Source organism: Falco biarmicus, chromosome 2 (genome assembly GCF_023638135.1).
Source record: "Falco biarmicus isolate bFalBia1 chromosome 2, bFalBia1.pri, whole genome shotgun sequence".
In the NCBI taxonomy this organism is placed as follows: Eukaryota; Metazoa; Chordata; class Aves; order Falconiformes; family Falconidae; genus Falco; species Falco biarmicus.
This window is the reverse complement of record NC_079289.1, coordinates 16,057,948-16,074,112: the sequence shown is the minus strand read 5'-3', so window position 1 is coordinate 16,074,112 and position 16,165 is coordinate 16,057,948. Positions and strand designations below refer to the sequence as shown.

General features: G+C 35.7%; 1 protein-coding gene across 2 annotated transcripts in view; it reads right to left on the bottom strand.

Annotated features, from left to right (window-relative positions):
• DYNC2H1 (dynein cytoplasmic 2 heavy chain 1) overlaps nt 1-16,165 on the bottom strand; it is a 178,024-nt gene that overhangs the window by 72,322 nt on the left and 89,537 nt on the right. For both annotated transcript variants that reach the window (XM_056327288.1, XM_056327289.1), the window contains exons 72-77: nt 14,699-14,749; nt 12,501-12,578; nt 11,221-11,352; nt 9,214-9,286; nt 6,464-6,624; nt 1,716-1,841 (exon numbers count right to left, since the gene is read on the bottom strand). In XM_056327288.1, coding sequence (XP_056183263.1) covers nt 1,716-1,841; nt 6,464-6,624; nt 9,214-9,286; nt 11,221-11,352; nt 12,501-12,578; nt 14,699-14,749 — 621 coding nt within the window. The remainder of the gene's footprint in view (nt 1-1,715; nt 1,842-6,463; nt 6,625-9,213; nt 9,287-11,220; nt 11,353-12,500; nt 12,579-14,698; nt 14,750-16,165) is intronic.

Here is a 16,165-nt window from a genome sequence, read left to right as displayed (position 1 = left end):
GTTGCCTGGAGTTATGTCTTTCCATGGGAAGCACTTGGTATTCCCTTAGCTGAACTTCATGAGGATCTTGTCAGCCTACTTCTCCAGCCTATCAAAGCCCTTCTGAATGAAAGCACACCAATCTGTTGTATCAATCATTTCTCCCAGGTTTGTATCATCTGTACTTGCTGAGGATGCACGCTGTCCCATTATTCACATAATTAATTAAGATGCTAAACAATGTTGGCCACAGTATCAATGCTTAGAGCACACCACTGATGATGGTCCTCCAGCTGGATTTTTTGCCACTGACAAAACCCCTTTGAGACACAGTTACACCAGTTTTCAATCTACTTCACTGTGGTACAATCATGTCTGTTATTTCATCATTTTGTCTATGAGGATGTTACGGGAGACAAACTAAGACATAAAAATGATCCATAGCCTTGGAGATTTAACTAAAAATAACAAAAGAATTTACACGCTGGTTCAAGCACAATCACCTACAGCATGCATGCTCTGATACATTGTGTTTGGCTAGAATACAGCTAAGGGCAGTCAGCTGAAAGATGATACCTTCACATCTTACTATTGGTAAAGTTCACATTGACCAGAAGGCATATTTCATCTTCTCAAATGGAAAGACTGTGAGAACTAAATGTATATACCTGGATGGAATTGAGTTGTAACTATGCAGGTCTCTCTTAAGAGGATGTTCAAACATATGAACTGTATAGCCTCACACTGGCTAATGGTATGCTAAACAGACAAGGGGATGTGCTGAGTCAAACATCAGCAAATTTCAGTCTCTATTAAGCTCAGCAGAAGTTTAGCACATTCAGTATTATGTTCTTGTGGAAACAATAAGAAACTTCTGATACATATCCACATTTTAATATTTGCAAGATCTGGAAATTTATAATTGCTATGAGGCTTACAAACACTCCTTTACAGTTCATTACGACATTCAGAGTAGATGACACATGTCAATGTTATCTCCTTTTGCCTCTCCATTTTTTCAAAATGGTTTAGAAGAATGTTAAAGGTACTTAAATGCCACATAGCCATTACCAGACAGAAGACAGACTGCAAGCTTATGTGCATGGAGTATAGTTTATGAACAATCCCTCAATCATTAGAAACTGGAAAATTAAGACTGTAGTAACTGTTTATAGGAATTCCCCACCTTTTTTATTTTTTAGTTTGTTTGTTTTATGGATTTCAGAGTGATATACCTGTAAAGGCACTTTGATTTAGTTAGCAAGTTAACGATTTTACATGCTCTAAGTGCATTTCTATAAAACATCAGACATTTCATTTCAAATTAGCAAAAACCTCTTAGTGACTCAGACACAAGTTACACTTATCAAAAAAGAACTACTAAAAATAAAGTCCTAGAACTGAAACAAAAAAAGAACAAATTTAAGCATATATAGATGCAGAGTTCAGCAAACATGGGCACTATCCCATAAAGTATCAGAAATCCTAATGGGAACATTTGTTCACTCATTTTTCAGAAATACTCTACACTTCATGAAAATTAAAGTGCTCACACAAAGGAAGGAGCTGCTTAGGTATGAAGCATTTCACCTTATTCATGACTGAGAAACCCGCAGAAGTTTATTTTTAAATTACTGGAATTTTAAACATCACCATGGAAAAGCCTGAAATGCTTCAGAAATGGTGCATGCTAATTTTGTCAGGTTTCCAATACATTCTTCTCTAGTCACCCTCACCTTTTCCAATACAGGAAGCCAAGATGTAACAAGATGCAGGTTCTTTAAACACAGCCATTCTCCATTGTGTGCACATTCTTTTAAAGTTTGAATAGCCAGGTCAGCTTGGCCTTGGCCCATTGCAATCTGAAATGACAGACACAGTTGTATCACAAACTTATCATACCTCATTTAACAGTATAATACAAAATTGTTATTTCCAAGTTAGAGCACATATGTAAAAAAGAAGGTGTGCTAAAAGTAACCAGAATTTTCTCTAATGCGATAGGCTACTAAAGTAGGGGGGAAATTAAGGAAAACTTAGTTTTTTCTTTGCAACCTAACCAGTCTGTTAAGAAACAATATTACCTAGTCTTTTTTATGGAAAAAACATGCATCACATGGTGACAGTGATGGCACTCCCTTAGAACTCAAAAAGTAATTTCAGTATCAGTCACTAAACTGTATTACTGCAGAACTGCTGATACAACAAAAACAAGAGATAAATGAGAACAAAGTTTATTTTGACTGCAAGTTAGGAGTACTTCCTTTGAACAGAAACACTCAATTTCATACTAAGATGAGTGAAAAACTAAGGCTGCTCTTTTTCCAACTGGGAAATACGAATAGCTTAACCAACAGACTTTTCTTCATTTTTTTTATAGTACCATATTGCTGCTAAAATAAACTTGGATCTTCAAATGGATCCAAACCCACAAAGATCCAAAACTGGATTTTCAGACAAATTAGTGAAAACTGAAAATAAAGGACTTGTTCTGTGACACAATTACTGCAATACAGACTACCTGTAGAGTACATTCACCTTAGTTCTCCCTTAGAAACTCATTGGAAGCTGTATGTAACAAAAAACCCTGAACCAAACAAGTTGAAAAGAAAGTGGTTTGAGTCCATCAGAAAAGTCTTGTCTTGGCATTACTGCTACAGCAAAATAAAATATTGTGATTATTATGACTTCATCAACTATCCCCCAAGAGGAAATCCATCCTGGTTTTTTTATCCTAAAACTGTACTGAATCAAAGAAACTTGGGCCCTTAGCTTTATATGATGAGACAAAGATATCATCTGCCTAAATAAAATTGAGCATATCATCTTGAAATTACTTAAAACAGCAAAAATAAGATAACTGAAAGTCACCAGACAATATGGTAGTACACTGCACAAATTCAGTGGTCAGTACTTTATCCCATATGAGAAATAATTCAACAATGAAGCAAAATTTGACCTATGTTCTCTTCAAATTACATGAGAAAGTGCAGGGAAAAAGTAACAGCCAAGTATTCTCATTAGTAGCACAATTTTCAGATGATTCAGCTTTGAGTAGCACTCCTTAATCAAATACCATGTCATGTTACATTTTAAAAGTCCAACTTTTAAAGGATATTTTAGATAAACACAAAAAGCCATGTGGCAGAGTAGGAAATATGCGTTCTGAAACGTTCCCTGCTAGATAAGCTGGCAGTAGGATTTAAATCTTCACAATTTGATAGGAAAAATATACTACATCAGTGCACATTCCAGGAAAGGAACAATTTCAAGGACTATTTAAAAGCAACATTAAACTTGACATTTTCCATTTCTATGCTAACCAGTGATCACCTAGGCAGTAATTCCCCTCCCCTGAATGTTTGAAATGACAAAGGAAATAATGTTTTACAGAGAGATATAAAGTGTACTGGTACTGTGTATTAGGAATATTAGGAAATCACTTGTTTCATAGAACAATTTGAGTTGGAATGGATCTTGGAAGGTCTCTAGTCCCATCTCCTGCTCAAAGTAGGGTCAGCTGTGAAAGATCAGACTACGAGCTGAGGGCTTTGTCCAGTGGACTCTTGAGAACCACCAAGGATGGAGACTGCACTGGGAAATCTGACTGTTCTCATGGTGAAAAAGTTCCTCCTTACATCCAGTCATAACTTATCCTGTTACCATTTATACCCATTGCTTCTTTCCACCATGCCTGACTGCAAAGAGTCTGGGTCCATTTTCTCAATCACCTTCTTGTAGGTCTTGTATTGACCTGTTATTAGGTCATCACCTATAATAATTATTATATTGGCTGTTATTAGGTCATCACAAAGACTTCTCTGCTGACAGGGCACAAGGTTGACTCATGCCGTTTGTCATCTACAGAAACCCTCCAGTCCTTTTCAGCAGAGGTTCTCCCCAGACAGTCTATCTATGGCCTGCATCATTGCAAGGGTTTCTCCTTTCACAGGGAGAGGACTTCACATTTCTTGAATTATATAAGGTTCCTGTCAGCCAAGGAAAGCCAAGGACAGTTGCAAGCCCACTGCTTGGTGGGGCATGGCATATAATGACAAAACACATGGAAAAGGCTGAGGTACTCAATGCCCTTTCAGTCTGAGGTTTCACTGCTAAGGCTTATTCTCAGGCCTCCCAGGTCTCATACACCTACAAGCAGGAGTGAAGCAATACCCACAGTAGAGACAGAGATTTAGGAATCACTCAACACACTTAGAAATAAAAAAGTCCACAGGACAAGATGGGATGCATCCAAGAATGCTGGGGGATCAGCTAACGTCACTCCCTGCTCTCATCTTCAAAAGGTTATGTTGATGTGGGGTGTTTACTCATAGAAAAGGAAAATGTCACATTTATCTTCAAGAAGGACAAGGAGAAAGATCTCGTTGATTACAGGCTAGCCAGCCTCCACTCAGTCCCTGCAAAAGTTATGGAGCAAGCACTCTTAGAAGCCATTTTTAAACACATGAAGAACACAGAGGTGGTAAAGAGTAGCCAATACAGATTTGCCAAAGGCAACTCATGCCTGATTGACTTCATTGCTTTCTATGATAAGGTGACTGCCACTGTGGACAAGGACATGCCAGTGAATACTGTATTCCTTGACTTTAGTAAAGCTTTTGACAGTCTCCCATATCCTCTTTATCACCGAATCAGAGACATATGGGCCGGAGAAGTGTAAAATAAGTTATGCAGAAAAATGGCGGGACTGCTGGGCTCACAGGATGGTCCTTGGTGCAAAGTCCAGCTGGCAGCCAGTAACTAGCAGTATCCCTCAGAGATCAGTACCAGGACAAATACTGTTTAATATCTTCATCAGTGACATGGGTAATGTGACTGAGTGCACTCATGGATAACACCAAAGAGGTGTAAGAAGGGTGAGCAATCCATACGCTGGAAGTCAGGGTTACTACTCAGACCTGAACAACCTGGAGAAACAGGCTGGCAGTTCATGAAGTTCAACAAGGTAAATGCAAAGTCCTGCAGCTGGAATGGAATTATCCCATGCAATAGTAGAAGCTAGGGTCTGCCTAGAAGCAGCTTTGGGGAAAAGGAAACCTTAGTGGACTAGTTGGATATGAGTCAACAACAAGGCCTTGCAACAAAGGCCAATCCCATAACGGACTGTATTAGTAAAAACATTCAGCAAGTCCAGGGAAGTGATCCTTTCCCTCTCTTTGGAACTTGCGAGACCACATCTGCAGTACTGTGTCCAGTTTTGGGCTCCCCAGTACAAGACAGACGTGGTCATATTGAAGTAACTAACTCCAGAGCAGACCACCAACATGATCAGGGCACGCTTAGCAGGTTTTGTTTAGCCAAGCAATCAGGAGACCTTCTTGCTGTCTACAACTAACTTACTGAAGACTGCACAGAAGATAGAGCCAGACTCTTTCAGAGGCACGTGGTAATAGGACATGAGTCAATGCAAACAAGCTGGAACATGGGAAATACTGATGTGATATTAGGAAAAACATTCTCCTGTGAGAGCTGTCAAATACTGGAACAAGTTGCCCAGAGATATTGTGGGATGATCCCCACCCTTGGAGGAAGGATCTCCCTGCTCTGAGCACAGAATTGAGACAGATGATATCCAGAAGTCCCTTCCAACCTAGGTTATTCTATGAATTTAACAGCTACAGTAAATTCCTTCTTAGAAAAAGAAAAGTTGTTTTCAACACCTCTGCATAGATCTAATTTTGAAACAGACATAGAAAATATAAAGTGATCTCTTAGCACTACAATTCTTGATTAAAGTGACTTATTTTCACCCAGTTCAGTTTTGTGTCAAATGCAAAACTGGGAACAAGCTGTATACCATGACAAAAAACAATTGTTATATTGGCTGGGCAAATATTTTTAATGTTGCATGCCTATTCCTGAAATCTGAGAGCCTTCCTGCATGGTTGATCTTAAACACTTTTTTAAAAAGACTTGAAATATAACAGTTCTGTTCAAGGACTCCCATCAGCAATTAATTGGTTAACACTTACTTGTAAAACTTCTTAAACTATCTTACAGAATTTCACAAAATACCGAAGTGTTCACAAACAGTGAACATCTGATTTTATGTTTTCTGTTGAATAAAGAAATATGTAAGTCCTACAAGCAGAGAAAATTATGCAGTCTAGTTGTTGGTGGGTTTTGTTCATATTTCAATTACTCCACACTAAAACTGATAATGTTTCAGCATGTATGACAATTCTTAGTCTCTTTTGTTCTCCTCCATCTACTCATTTTTCCTTTCTCCAAGTTGGAGGAATACCTCTCGTGCTGATTCTACTTCTGTGAGGATCGTTGTGTCTCTCCAACCCATTTTGCCAATGATATCAGAAGTTCATGGCAAGATAGGTGGGAACAACAAACACATAGACACCCATGCTTTCACATACTAACTTCATTAAAAACCAAGGTACAACAGATATTACTACTGTAAAATTTTACACATTGTGGTTTTTAATCATTATGCTTATCTAAGACTGACCTGATGGTAGCACTCAGTATTTCTTTCAACACTGGCAAGTTCTTGCAACTCTTGAGAAGGATCGGCACCAGGAGAAATAATTATTAAGATGGGCTCAATTGCCAGAGTCTCTTTATACAGACGTTTCAAATGCAGAGGCGATGGAGATAATTCTTTTATTCCTAGAATTAGAATTATCATGGAAATAAAAGTGATTACACAGGATCGAGTGCATCATTAAGCACTTTAGAAATCATCTGGCTGTCAAAGTTATGTTTAATGGAGATCATAAGACTGGTCCTATAAGAAAAAAATTCTTACAGTATGCAGGTAGAAGGTACCCTATATTGTTAAGAAAAAGACACAAGCATCAAAATGGCGCCTGGCCTTCCAGCTTGATGAATATAAACTGCAGTCTTTACAGTAAAGTCTTCAAGAAAACATACAAAAAGAGAAGAGCTGGAATATAAGAATATGAGAGAAGCTATATGCAGCCAGGACTATGTTTAGAGAACTGAAAAAAAGGAGTCCAGTGTTTTCAGGGTAAATAAATAAGCACTCATATTCCAGATAATAACTATGCAATCAGAGTGGGAATTCCTGACATACTTTTCTGCCTCCATGTTAAATTCTGACAGAATTTCTTAAATCTTAACTATCTAAACTGACATCTGGACATGAGAAGAAAAAGCATATGTGAGAGCAAGTAACTTTTCAGAAAATGTCTGAAGTGGGAAACGGAAAACAAAGGGGAAGACAGACAGACCTGACATATAAATACAAAGTTTGGCAGAGGGTGCAAACTTCACATTTTTCATAAACAGATGAAGCTTCCAGCAACTCAATGAACAACTTTTCACAGAACTTGTCTACTAAAGACAATGCAATTAAACCAATTTACAGCAGCTGGAACTTGAACTCAAAATGCTTGTTAAAATTCCTTTAGTTGGTGATCTGTACATAGAAAAACAATGTGCAAAAATAACCGTAGATGTATTATTACCATTAACAATGCCAATAGAGAAAGCAGGAAATATTTTTATCATTATTATTTTGCAAGCAATTTTATTTTGGCTTAGATGCAATGTGACCATGAGAACTCTGATCTACTTTATAGAAAATGGTGTGTGAGAATAAAATACTTGCTTAGCCTGCACTGATATTCTTTCTGTGTATCTTTATTGCTTTTTTTAAGAATATGAACATGTAGGTAATTAAAATTAAGCTTCCTTAAATACTACTTCTGATGTAGCCAGACTCAAAAACTAGGTTAAAGCAGATATGAAAAAAACCCAAAACAACTCAATGATCAATATGGAATGATTTGGAAGTATATTGTCAATATGATTTTTGCTAACATAGTGCATTTCAGTATAGCATGCAAAATAAAAAAACAAGCATGCTTCGGGTGCCCACAAAACACGTTTATAGAAAATTCTTATGAACTTTATCTTCAAAAGAAATTATTTTAATTTCCCTTCACCCATAAATTTAAAAATGTATGTAAAAGATGAAAAAAGGAAAAAGCCATATCTGGATGGAACAGAAGTGGAAGGTTTTCTCATAGGCTATTACAACTCTTTCGGAACTCTTTTTTTCTCACAGGAAAACAGCCAAAGGAGATTGGAAACTTAATAGTTCCCTTTTGAACTAAGTGAAACAGTTTGTTTAAGAAGTTTCAGAGCAAGGACCCTGAAAAAGACATGGCAGAAAAAAATATGAAAAAAAATATTCGTACAGGCATGAACCCTTTTATTAGTTGGAAAGTGTTAGTCATGATTTATGACATGATCTCAAAATAAGATCTCACTGGTATGCACGAAAAAAATCTGTGGATGAAACTTTGCCTACAAATGGTGTGTGCCTTCCTCAGTGAGGCTGTAGTTTCATTTACCAAAAAAACATTCCCTTGTAGAATGCTTCCAAGGAACTGGTATCAAGATAGACCTAGCCAATTACATAATACAGTGCGGTCTGGAAGACAGTAAGTAGTTAATCTTCTTTTTTAATCTCACTTCTGTCCCAACACTGTACCACATTAAAACCAAAAATTTCTGCCTTGTCCCTACGTAATGCAGGGGTGACTCTTAAAACTATAGTGTCCACCCCAGTAAGGCACTCATCATTCACTATTCATCTTCCATACGCATATTGTCATTAACTGTTAAAAGCTTAAAGAAGGCTTTGGTGTGGTATATTGCAATATTAAGATTATTTGGAATTTTAAGTCCCAAACTTTGAATACAATAGACCTCAGAGAGAAAACAGACAGGCTAGAACAGGCAGACAATCACAGTATTGAAACACTCTAAATTATGTGTATTTCTAAACAGACAGTAAGAATTGTATTACAGTCCAAGAGACTGACAAAAAATTACTGCAAATATGAAACAATCTTTTGAGATTCAATTTACAAAATCTCACACCTAATGTTTTTTAAATGGTAAATTACATTAGATGAAAGTATCTTTTTGGAAAATTTTTGTCTTGAGGAAAATGATGCAGTGTAAAACTTCTAGAAAAACAGCTATCCTCCTTTCTTAATCACTTCAGTGTTCAACAATTCATTAAAATAAAGTAATAGATCTTTTATTATATTTCAAATCACTATGCAGCATAAACCAAACCATTTTAAAAGCACTTCCATGCACAGCATAAGATCAAACCCTAAAACTTAGGGATTTCATAAGAAGTATAAAATAAAAGAGAAAACATAAAACCAAAAAACAAAACATTATTGTGTAGAAACACCTGGTAAAAAATTAACTTACCTAGGGTTTTACATGCAAAAAGAGCCAAGGCACTCTGTAGCCTGTCTGGTCGGACAGCCTGGACCACAAGTACCTTAAAATAAAACATATTCAGGGGAGATGAGTTTACAAAAGTATATTGTGACAATTTAAAAAGCAACGCTCTTCTAAGAAGGCTGAATTCTTTAAACTTCTTCTCAAAACAAAGTTATTTTCTCTAAAAATATAAAGCTATCTCATCATTCTCTTCCAAAATAATCTAATGTAATTGTTCTTTTGTAAGTAGCTCATCCTACTAATAGAATCAGAAGATAGATCTACATCTAATATCTATTTGTAAGCTGGAACATTTTCTACAATGTTTTCGAAAAAAGGTAGCTATATGGGTAGCAAGAATGACAGAAAGCAAACAGTTTTATACAGGCAATCTAAATTCTATACCTGTATTTAGGCAGTAATGTCCTCACTGGAATACTGATGTTTCTGATTTCAGTGCAGTACTACAGCAAAATAATCAGTTATGAAAGAATTTCCTTTGTTTAAGCACATTTTAGAGTTTTACATCTAACTTCTTTTTCTGAGGCATTCTGACTTTCAAAAATCCTATTTCTACAGATGCTTTTACTGTTCTTCAAAAGACTACAGAACATGAAGAGCTAATCAATTCAGATACAAATTAAATTAGCAGTTCCCCGACCAGCTACCTCTTTGTCAGTTAACTTCTTGCAAGTGTTCACTGCAGGCAACTGCAGGCAACTAATTCAATTTCAGTAGAAAGGATTTGTTAAAATTGCCACCCTTTCTTCTACTCCCTTACTTGCTGACCTGCAAACCACAATACTGAACCTATCGCCACATTCTGGTTTCCAAGTCTGGAATATCTGGTTTTAGTTTTGGAGGAAAAATTGAACTTCATTAAATTTTTAAGAAAGCACTACTTTTTAAGCTTGGGATTACACTAAGTGCTACTGCACTATTTTTAAGTTTAACATACAGTTTGAAAGAAATGAAATTATGAGTGACATAAATGTAACCATGTAGTTTCAGTATATTCCATCAACAGAAACATTCTTAATACTTTCTACACAAGGAACTAGATAATATGCTGATCATTCCAGATTTACTTTCCTAGAAAAGCAGAATTTTTGACAACCCATTGCACACTTAAGAATTGCTCTTCTGCATTTCATCAAATCAAATATGACTCAGACAAATTTCTTTCCAAAATAGTTTGTTCCTAATTCCATGCATGCTATTTTAGAAATTCTCCTCCTCCACAAAAACTCCAAATAGAGAGCCCTTAAGTGCTAAATGGCATGGAATTACATTGTCTTATACCCCATCCCTTCTTTGGACAGGCCTTCATTTTATCTGAAGTGACTTCAATGGAAAATCACTGCATCATCTGAACATAAGTGAAGTTCCATAATCACAAAAGGAATAACTTTTTTCTCTTCCAGAGGAGAAGGTTCCCTCCGTGGAGGAAGGAACTTCCCTCTCCAATAGTTCTGGCGAGTTCTTTAATCATCAGGCTTTCAGGAAGAGCAGTATTTCCTGACTATTATCCTAAAAAACAGTGGCTGCTACCGCATTTTGTGGCTTTCAGTCAGATGTGTGAGTCTGCACATTTAACAATGAACTAAACTGATGATGCTCAACAAGCTGACAAATTCTGCAGTAACAAAGCAACCAAGAAAGAATTTTAATACTTATTCATAAAATTAAATCTGTGAATATTAATAAAAAGCTTGTTTCCTTACAGGGTATACTCAGTTGCAGCCAATACACCAATACAAAAAAGACAGATAAGAGAGAACTAAATAAGCATTATAGAAAAAATATAAAATAAATAAATATTAAAAAAAATATAAATCCTTAAACTAAATAGTTAAGCTGTAAGACAATGTAGATACTGTCACTGCTTATAAATCAACCAGGCCTGCCTGAAACCTATATTCTTCAGATATAAAACTTGTTTTCAATGCTGAACTCATAATTATTTAAAAGAATTTAATATGAAAAGATTACCTGCTGAAACAATGAAATTCTTTTCACAATAGTAGATGGAAAGTCTTGTTCACACACAGAGCTCTGAGAAAAAGTGCGCCACAGACCTTCATCTTCAAAGCAAAGTGTCTGATACAGACCTGGGAGAGAAATCTACGAAACAAATAATGCATATTTAAAAATAAAGAATAGCCATTTGGACATTGTGTAATTTATTTAGTTTCCAAATATCACTGTGACCCTAAACCTGTAAATATTTGTGCATATCACATAATTCAATTTTACCCTCAGAGTTAAAGAAGAAAGGGGTAGGTATTAAAAGTAACCATTTGTTTACCTATTCCCTGCAAATGCTAAGTCTGTATTTGCTCTATTTTTTTTTTTTAAACTTCTAGGTTCTTCACTTTTATTTTTTTTCCTTTAATCATAACCAGGCTCTTTTTCTATCAGTACATGCTACTGATTCACCCAGTTACTCTCTGTTTGTTTGTTTAATCTCCTAACAATCATGCTTGCCACACCATTATTGCAATTGTTCGTGATTCTTGGTGAAGAGAAATGAAAAATAATGAACTCTGGATTCAGCAGCAAAAGTCCTTGCCAAAAGCTGGTCAAGGTCTTCCTTCTTGCCGCTGAGCTACATGCAGAAGAAGAGCCTAGGACAGAATTTCAAGGACTAGTATTTTCATTTTGTTCCCTTCAGGATCAGAGGGCTTCAACATTGATTCTTGCAAGGTAAACCAAACAAAGTCATTTTTGTTTTAGTTTGAAATTACTTGATCTGAGCAGTAACAAACTGTGAAACACCTTTAAAGATCTGCATGGAAATCTGGTAAGTAGAAAACTAGTTCCCCAGTTAACAGTTTATGGTTTTTAATACAATACGAAGCAGTTTGCAAAAGTCATTACATAGGAGATACTTGCAACTATTTAAATATTCTTTGCAATTTTTCCTCTATATATTTTTCTTTCTATAGAAATGGCACTACCTTGGGCAAGCTTACAGTATTTTCTAATCTCAGTAAGATGACATGTTCATTCACGTGCACAGAAATTCACGTTAGATGGAGTAGAGAAGAAGAAATGAAAAGGCTCAGAAAAAAAAGATTAAGAAAAAAAAAGTGTTTTTTTTTTTAAGTGTGTATATATTAAGGCATGGTTTCTGAAAGATAGAATAAACAATTTAAAATAACAAAATATTTCCATCTGACAAATACATATTTGAATATTCAAGTCCAAATTAGTATTTGCTAAAACGAAAGGCCTTTTAAGTTAAATTCAACCCGCCACATGACGCATACCTTCAAAGATGCTACTGCCCAGACTTGGTCCTGTTCTATCCAAGAGGGAATCTGGTCACGAACACTTCTTTGTGAATCCTTATTGAAGCAAGTTACGTTAAACACATAAGTTATGCAAACTTTTTTTTGCAAACACTATAGTCGCTTATAAGACTGTGAAACCCATGTTCTTAACAAAAATAGCATTCACAACAGCAATCTTTCTGTGGTCTTTTGATAAGTTCATAAATGGCATAACAAAAGCTACCAATGATTTAAATCTGAGATATACTGTTCACATTAACATTTGCTTAACAACCTGAGCCTGAGAATACTTTATCTTTTAGAGTATCTGTACAAGATACTCAACTCTTAAGTAGTTTCCTTTTTTATTAAAAACAAATGACCCAAATGACTGGCTATCTGCATATGCACTTTGAGCAACTGACTTCAAAAAGTAACTCCACTGCACATATTTGTAGTCATGAAGACGACAGTTCTTCACACCAAAGTCAAATCTGTGGTAATTCATAGGCAAAGCATTGCTTCTGGACGTCTCTGTACTGGTAAAGTTTGACCACAGTTCTATTTTTCTGCTCCTTCAATGCTGGAGATGGAGGAAATTCTAAGGATGAACAACATAGCTTAAGCTCCAGTAGAATCTCTGTATTCACTGTATCATTTCTATAAAAAAATCTTACAGTACCCATTAACCACTCTGATAATCTTTGTATGGAAATGTACTTGGATCTCTCAACCACTGAACAACTTCAAGAGTAATCTTAAATGTTCAGTAGAAAAAAGGAAAGCTTTCTTGTGAAAGGATGTCTCAGCCATGAGTTATGAAGTTTGAGAAAGAACAAAAGTAGGAAACCTGGAAGCAATTCCAAAAAATAGGAATAAACTTGAGATGGGTCTGCAATATACATTCCAGTTAGAAATGGGGTTGAATCACGTATGTCCACAATATTTCCAAAATTTATGGTTGTGTGTTAGGTGAGGTAGAGGTAGGACTGGCGTTAAATTCCATTCTACAATCAGATCTCACATAGCTTGAAATGGCCTACAGCAAGAAAATACTTAACGATCACCAAGTTCACTAACATTTAATTGAATTACAAAGACTCCACAAAGGTGAAGAGGGGACTTCTATATTCACACTGAATTGCAAAACACCATAGAGTCAGCTAAGGGCTACAGAAAGGGAGAATTTAAGGATCTTTTAAGCAAACGACTGCCTAAGTAAGAAAATTATTGTGTTTTTTTAAGTGACTTGCCACTTCCAGCAGCATGCATGTGAACATGGTGTCATGGATATTCTAAAAACAAGGTACTCACACTGTTCCTTGTCTTGTACCAGGGGTGTACGAGATACCTTGATAGATATCTAAACAAGGCTAAAGGTTTAAAGTAATTCTGAATGATGAAAACTGCAGCTAAGCCTGATGGAAATGAGCTAGCATGACACTGAATGAAGGAGGAGATTAGCAAAAGAATAGGCAAAGACTGAGCTCATGATTCCTGATCAGGCTCGTGTTTCCTAAAAGCACCTTTCAAACCCTTTGTCAAAATATTTGGTTCAAAGAGGAGCTATAATGGGTAAGACTACAGAAATCTTAGCTTTCTCTAACTTTTTTTACCAGAAGTTTATTTTCAAAGCATACAGATTCAACAGAATGGAGGGACACTTGGTAAACTACAGCATGATTGGTCAAAAATACAACTGAAGCTTTTTAAGCTAGCTCTGTCACCTAGGAAAATATAACAATACATCTCCAGATGTAGAGCTCTGAGGCTGGGGAAAAAAGCATGTCAAAGTTAGCAAAGTGTGTGGACAATCCCATCAATCCATACAAAAAGCACAACTCATATATGATACCAGGAGAGAAAGATACTCAGAAACGCTGATTTTAGTTGCAGAAGAGGGCTTAAAACCTCCTCAAACATACCACCAAAAACACAAATTGTAATCCTGGTAACAGAAACAGGAAGAAAAAAAAGCAAGAAAGGCAAAAAGCTATGCAAATTAGAAAATGAGTGGGTACATTCAAAAAGCTCAAAAAATTTTAATGTTTTTATATTACTACAAGAGAAGGTTTTTTTGTTCCTTTAAGGTATGTATACAATTAATTAAACAATATAGTAAGAATAAAACTTTCACTTTCCAGGATTTATCTAAATGTTCCTTATTTCAAAATACACACATAAACGTAACTTACTGATTTTCTTATGGTATCTCCAATCATCACCCCTGTAAAAGTCTCCCATTCCTAAGGGGAATAAATGAACAACTTGCATAAGTCACAAGACATCTTTAAGAATGAAGACTAATATGTAGTAGCATGTGGGCAAAGCAGGAACAAATTAAAGCCTAGATTCTGAAAGAGTTATAAGACATTTTTAAAACTCTAGGTAACACTACCAGTATACAATTCCTTTTGTTGAATCCAATCTAAATGACTGCAGTGCTTTATAAGAAGACGAAACAAAAGCAGAAGCCCTATCCTTTCTTAGCACCCACAGCTCCCACCCAGATTGCCCAACTATAAGCCAGCAAGAAGTAATGTGCGTGGCTGGCAAGGACACACGTACTGCCTGATAGGGCACCAGCAGCCCACATAGAACAGGTAACTACAGAATCCATGTGTTGATAGTGTTTCATGTTACAGTATCCAACAGGTGCAATTATTAGAACAGGAGGAATGCTTGATATAATAGATTGCTATTAGGAATACTTTGGTTGCATTAAGAAAGGGAAATTTAAGTTGCATTTATGTATGATTAAATCTTTTAGACTTGGTATTTATATCCAGGAAGACATCTTTTAATCATTTTAAGACAAATTAGGTAAGTATTTAAAAACATACTAGAAACGGCATAATCCTGTATTTGAATGTGGTAAAAAATACACTAAAAAGTCTTCATAAGTGTTTAAATTTAACATAATCAGTATCTGTAGTTCTAATATAAACATTTTTATTATTATTAAAGAGCACAGTAACATTCCAAATGAAAAAGTCAATCAATTAGTACTACTCTGATATAGACCACAGCATAGCTTTTTGCTCCCATCTAGCTAAGTCCTGAAACCACTGTCTCCTTCAATTACAAACTGATGCTCCTCTCCCAATTGCAAAGAAAATGCTCATGCACAGAATAATATACATGAAGGCTTCTCAGTTTTTAAACTAGAAATCATGTAATATTGTTGTGAAGAAAAGCAGAAGTACCATATGTAGAGACATGTAAAATTACCTCAGTAAAATCTATATGTATTGATTCAGAAAGAGAATGTCTCTACTAAGAGCCAAGGTATTTGATAGTGTAATGTTGAAGTTCTACTATAAATTTCTCATCACTACACAAAAAATTTCCAAGTGCAGAAGGTTGAACTCTTGGGACAGGGACTGAGAATACTAAATTCTCTAGCAGCATAATAAGTAACTTCTAGCCTCATCAGATTAAAAGCTTTAAAAGAAATAACTTTAAAAGAAAAAACACTTCAGCTTCATTTTCCCCAATAAATATTTTGTACAAGCACTCTTTTCTTAACAATTTAATTAAAATAACTTCTACCTTTCAGAGAAGTAAGAAAATTATTGATATTGTTTGCCTGTTTTAATTCTAGAGTACACAGATACCGCAGGAAAGTGCATTATATTTAACCTAGATTAAGCTGGTTAAGA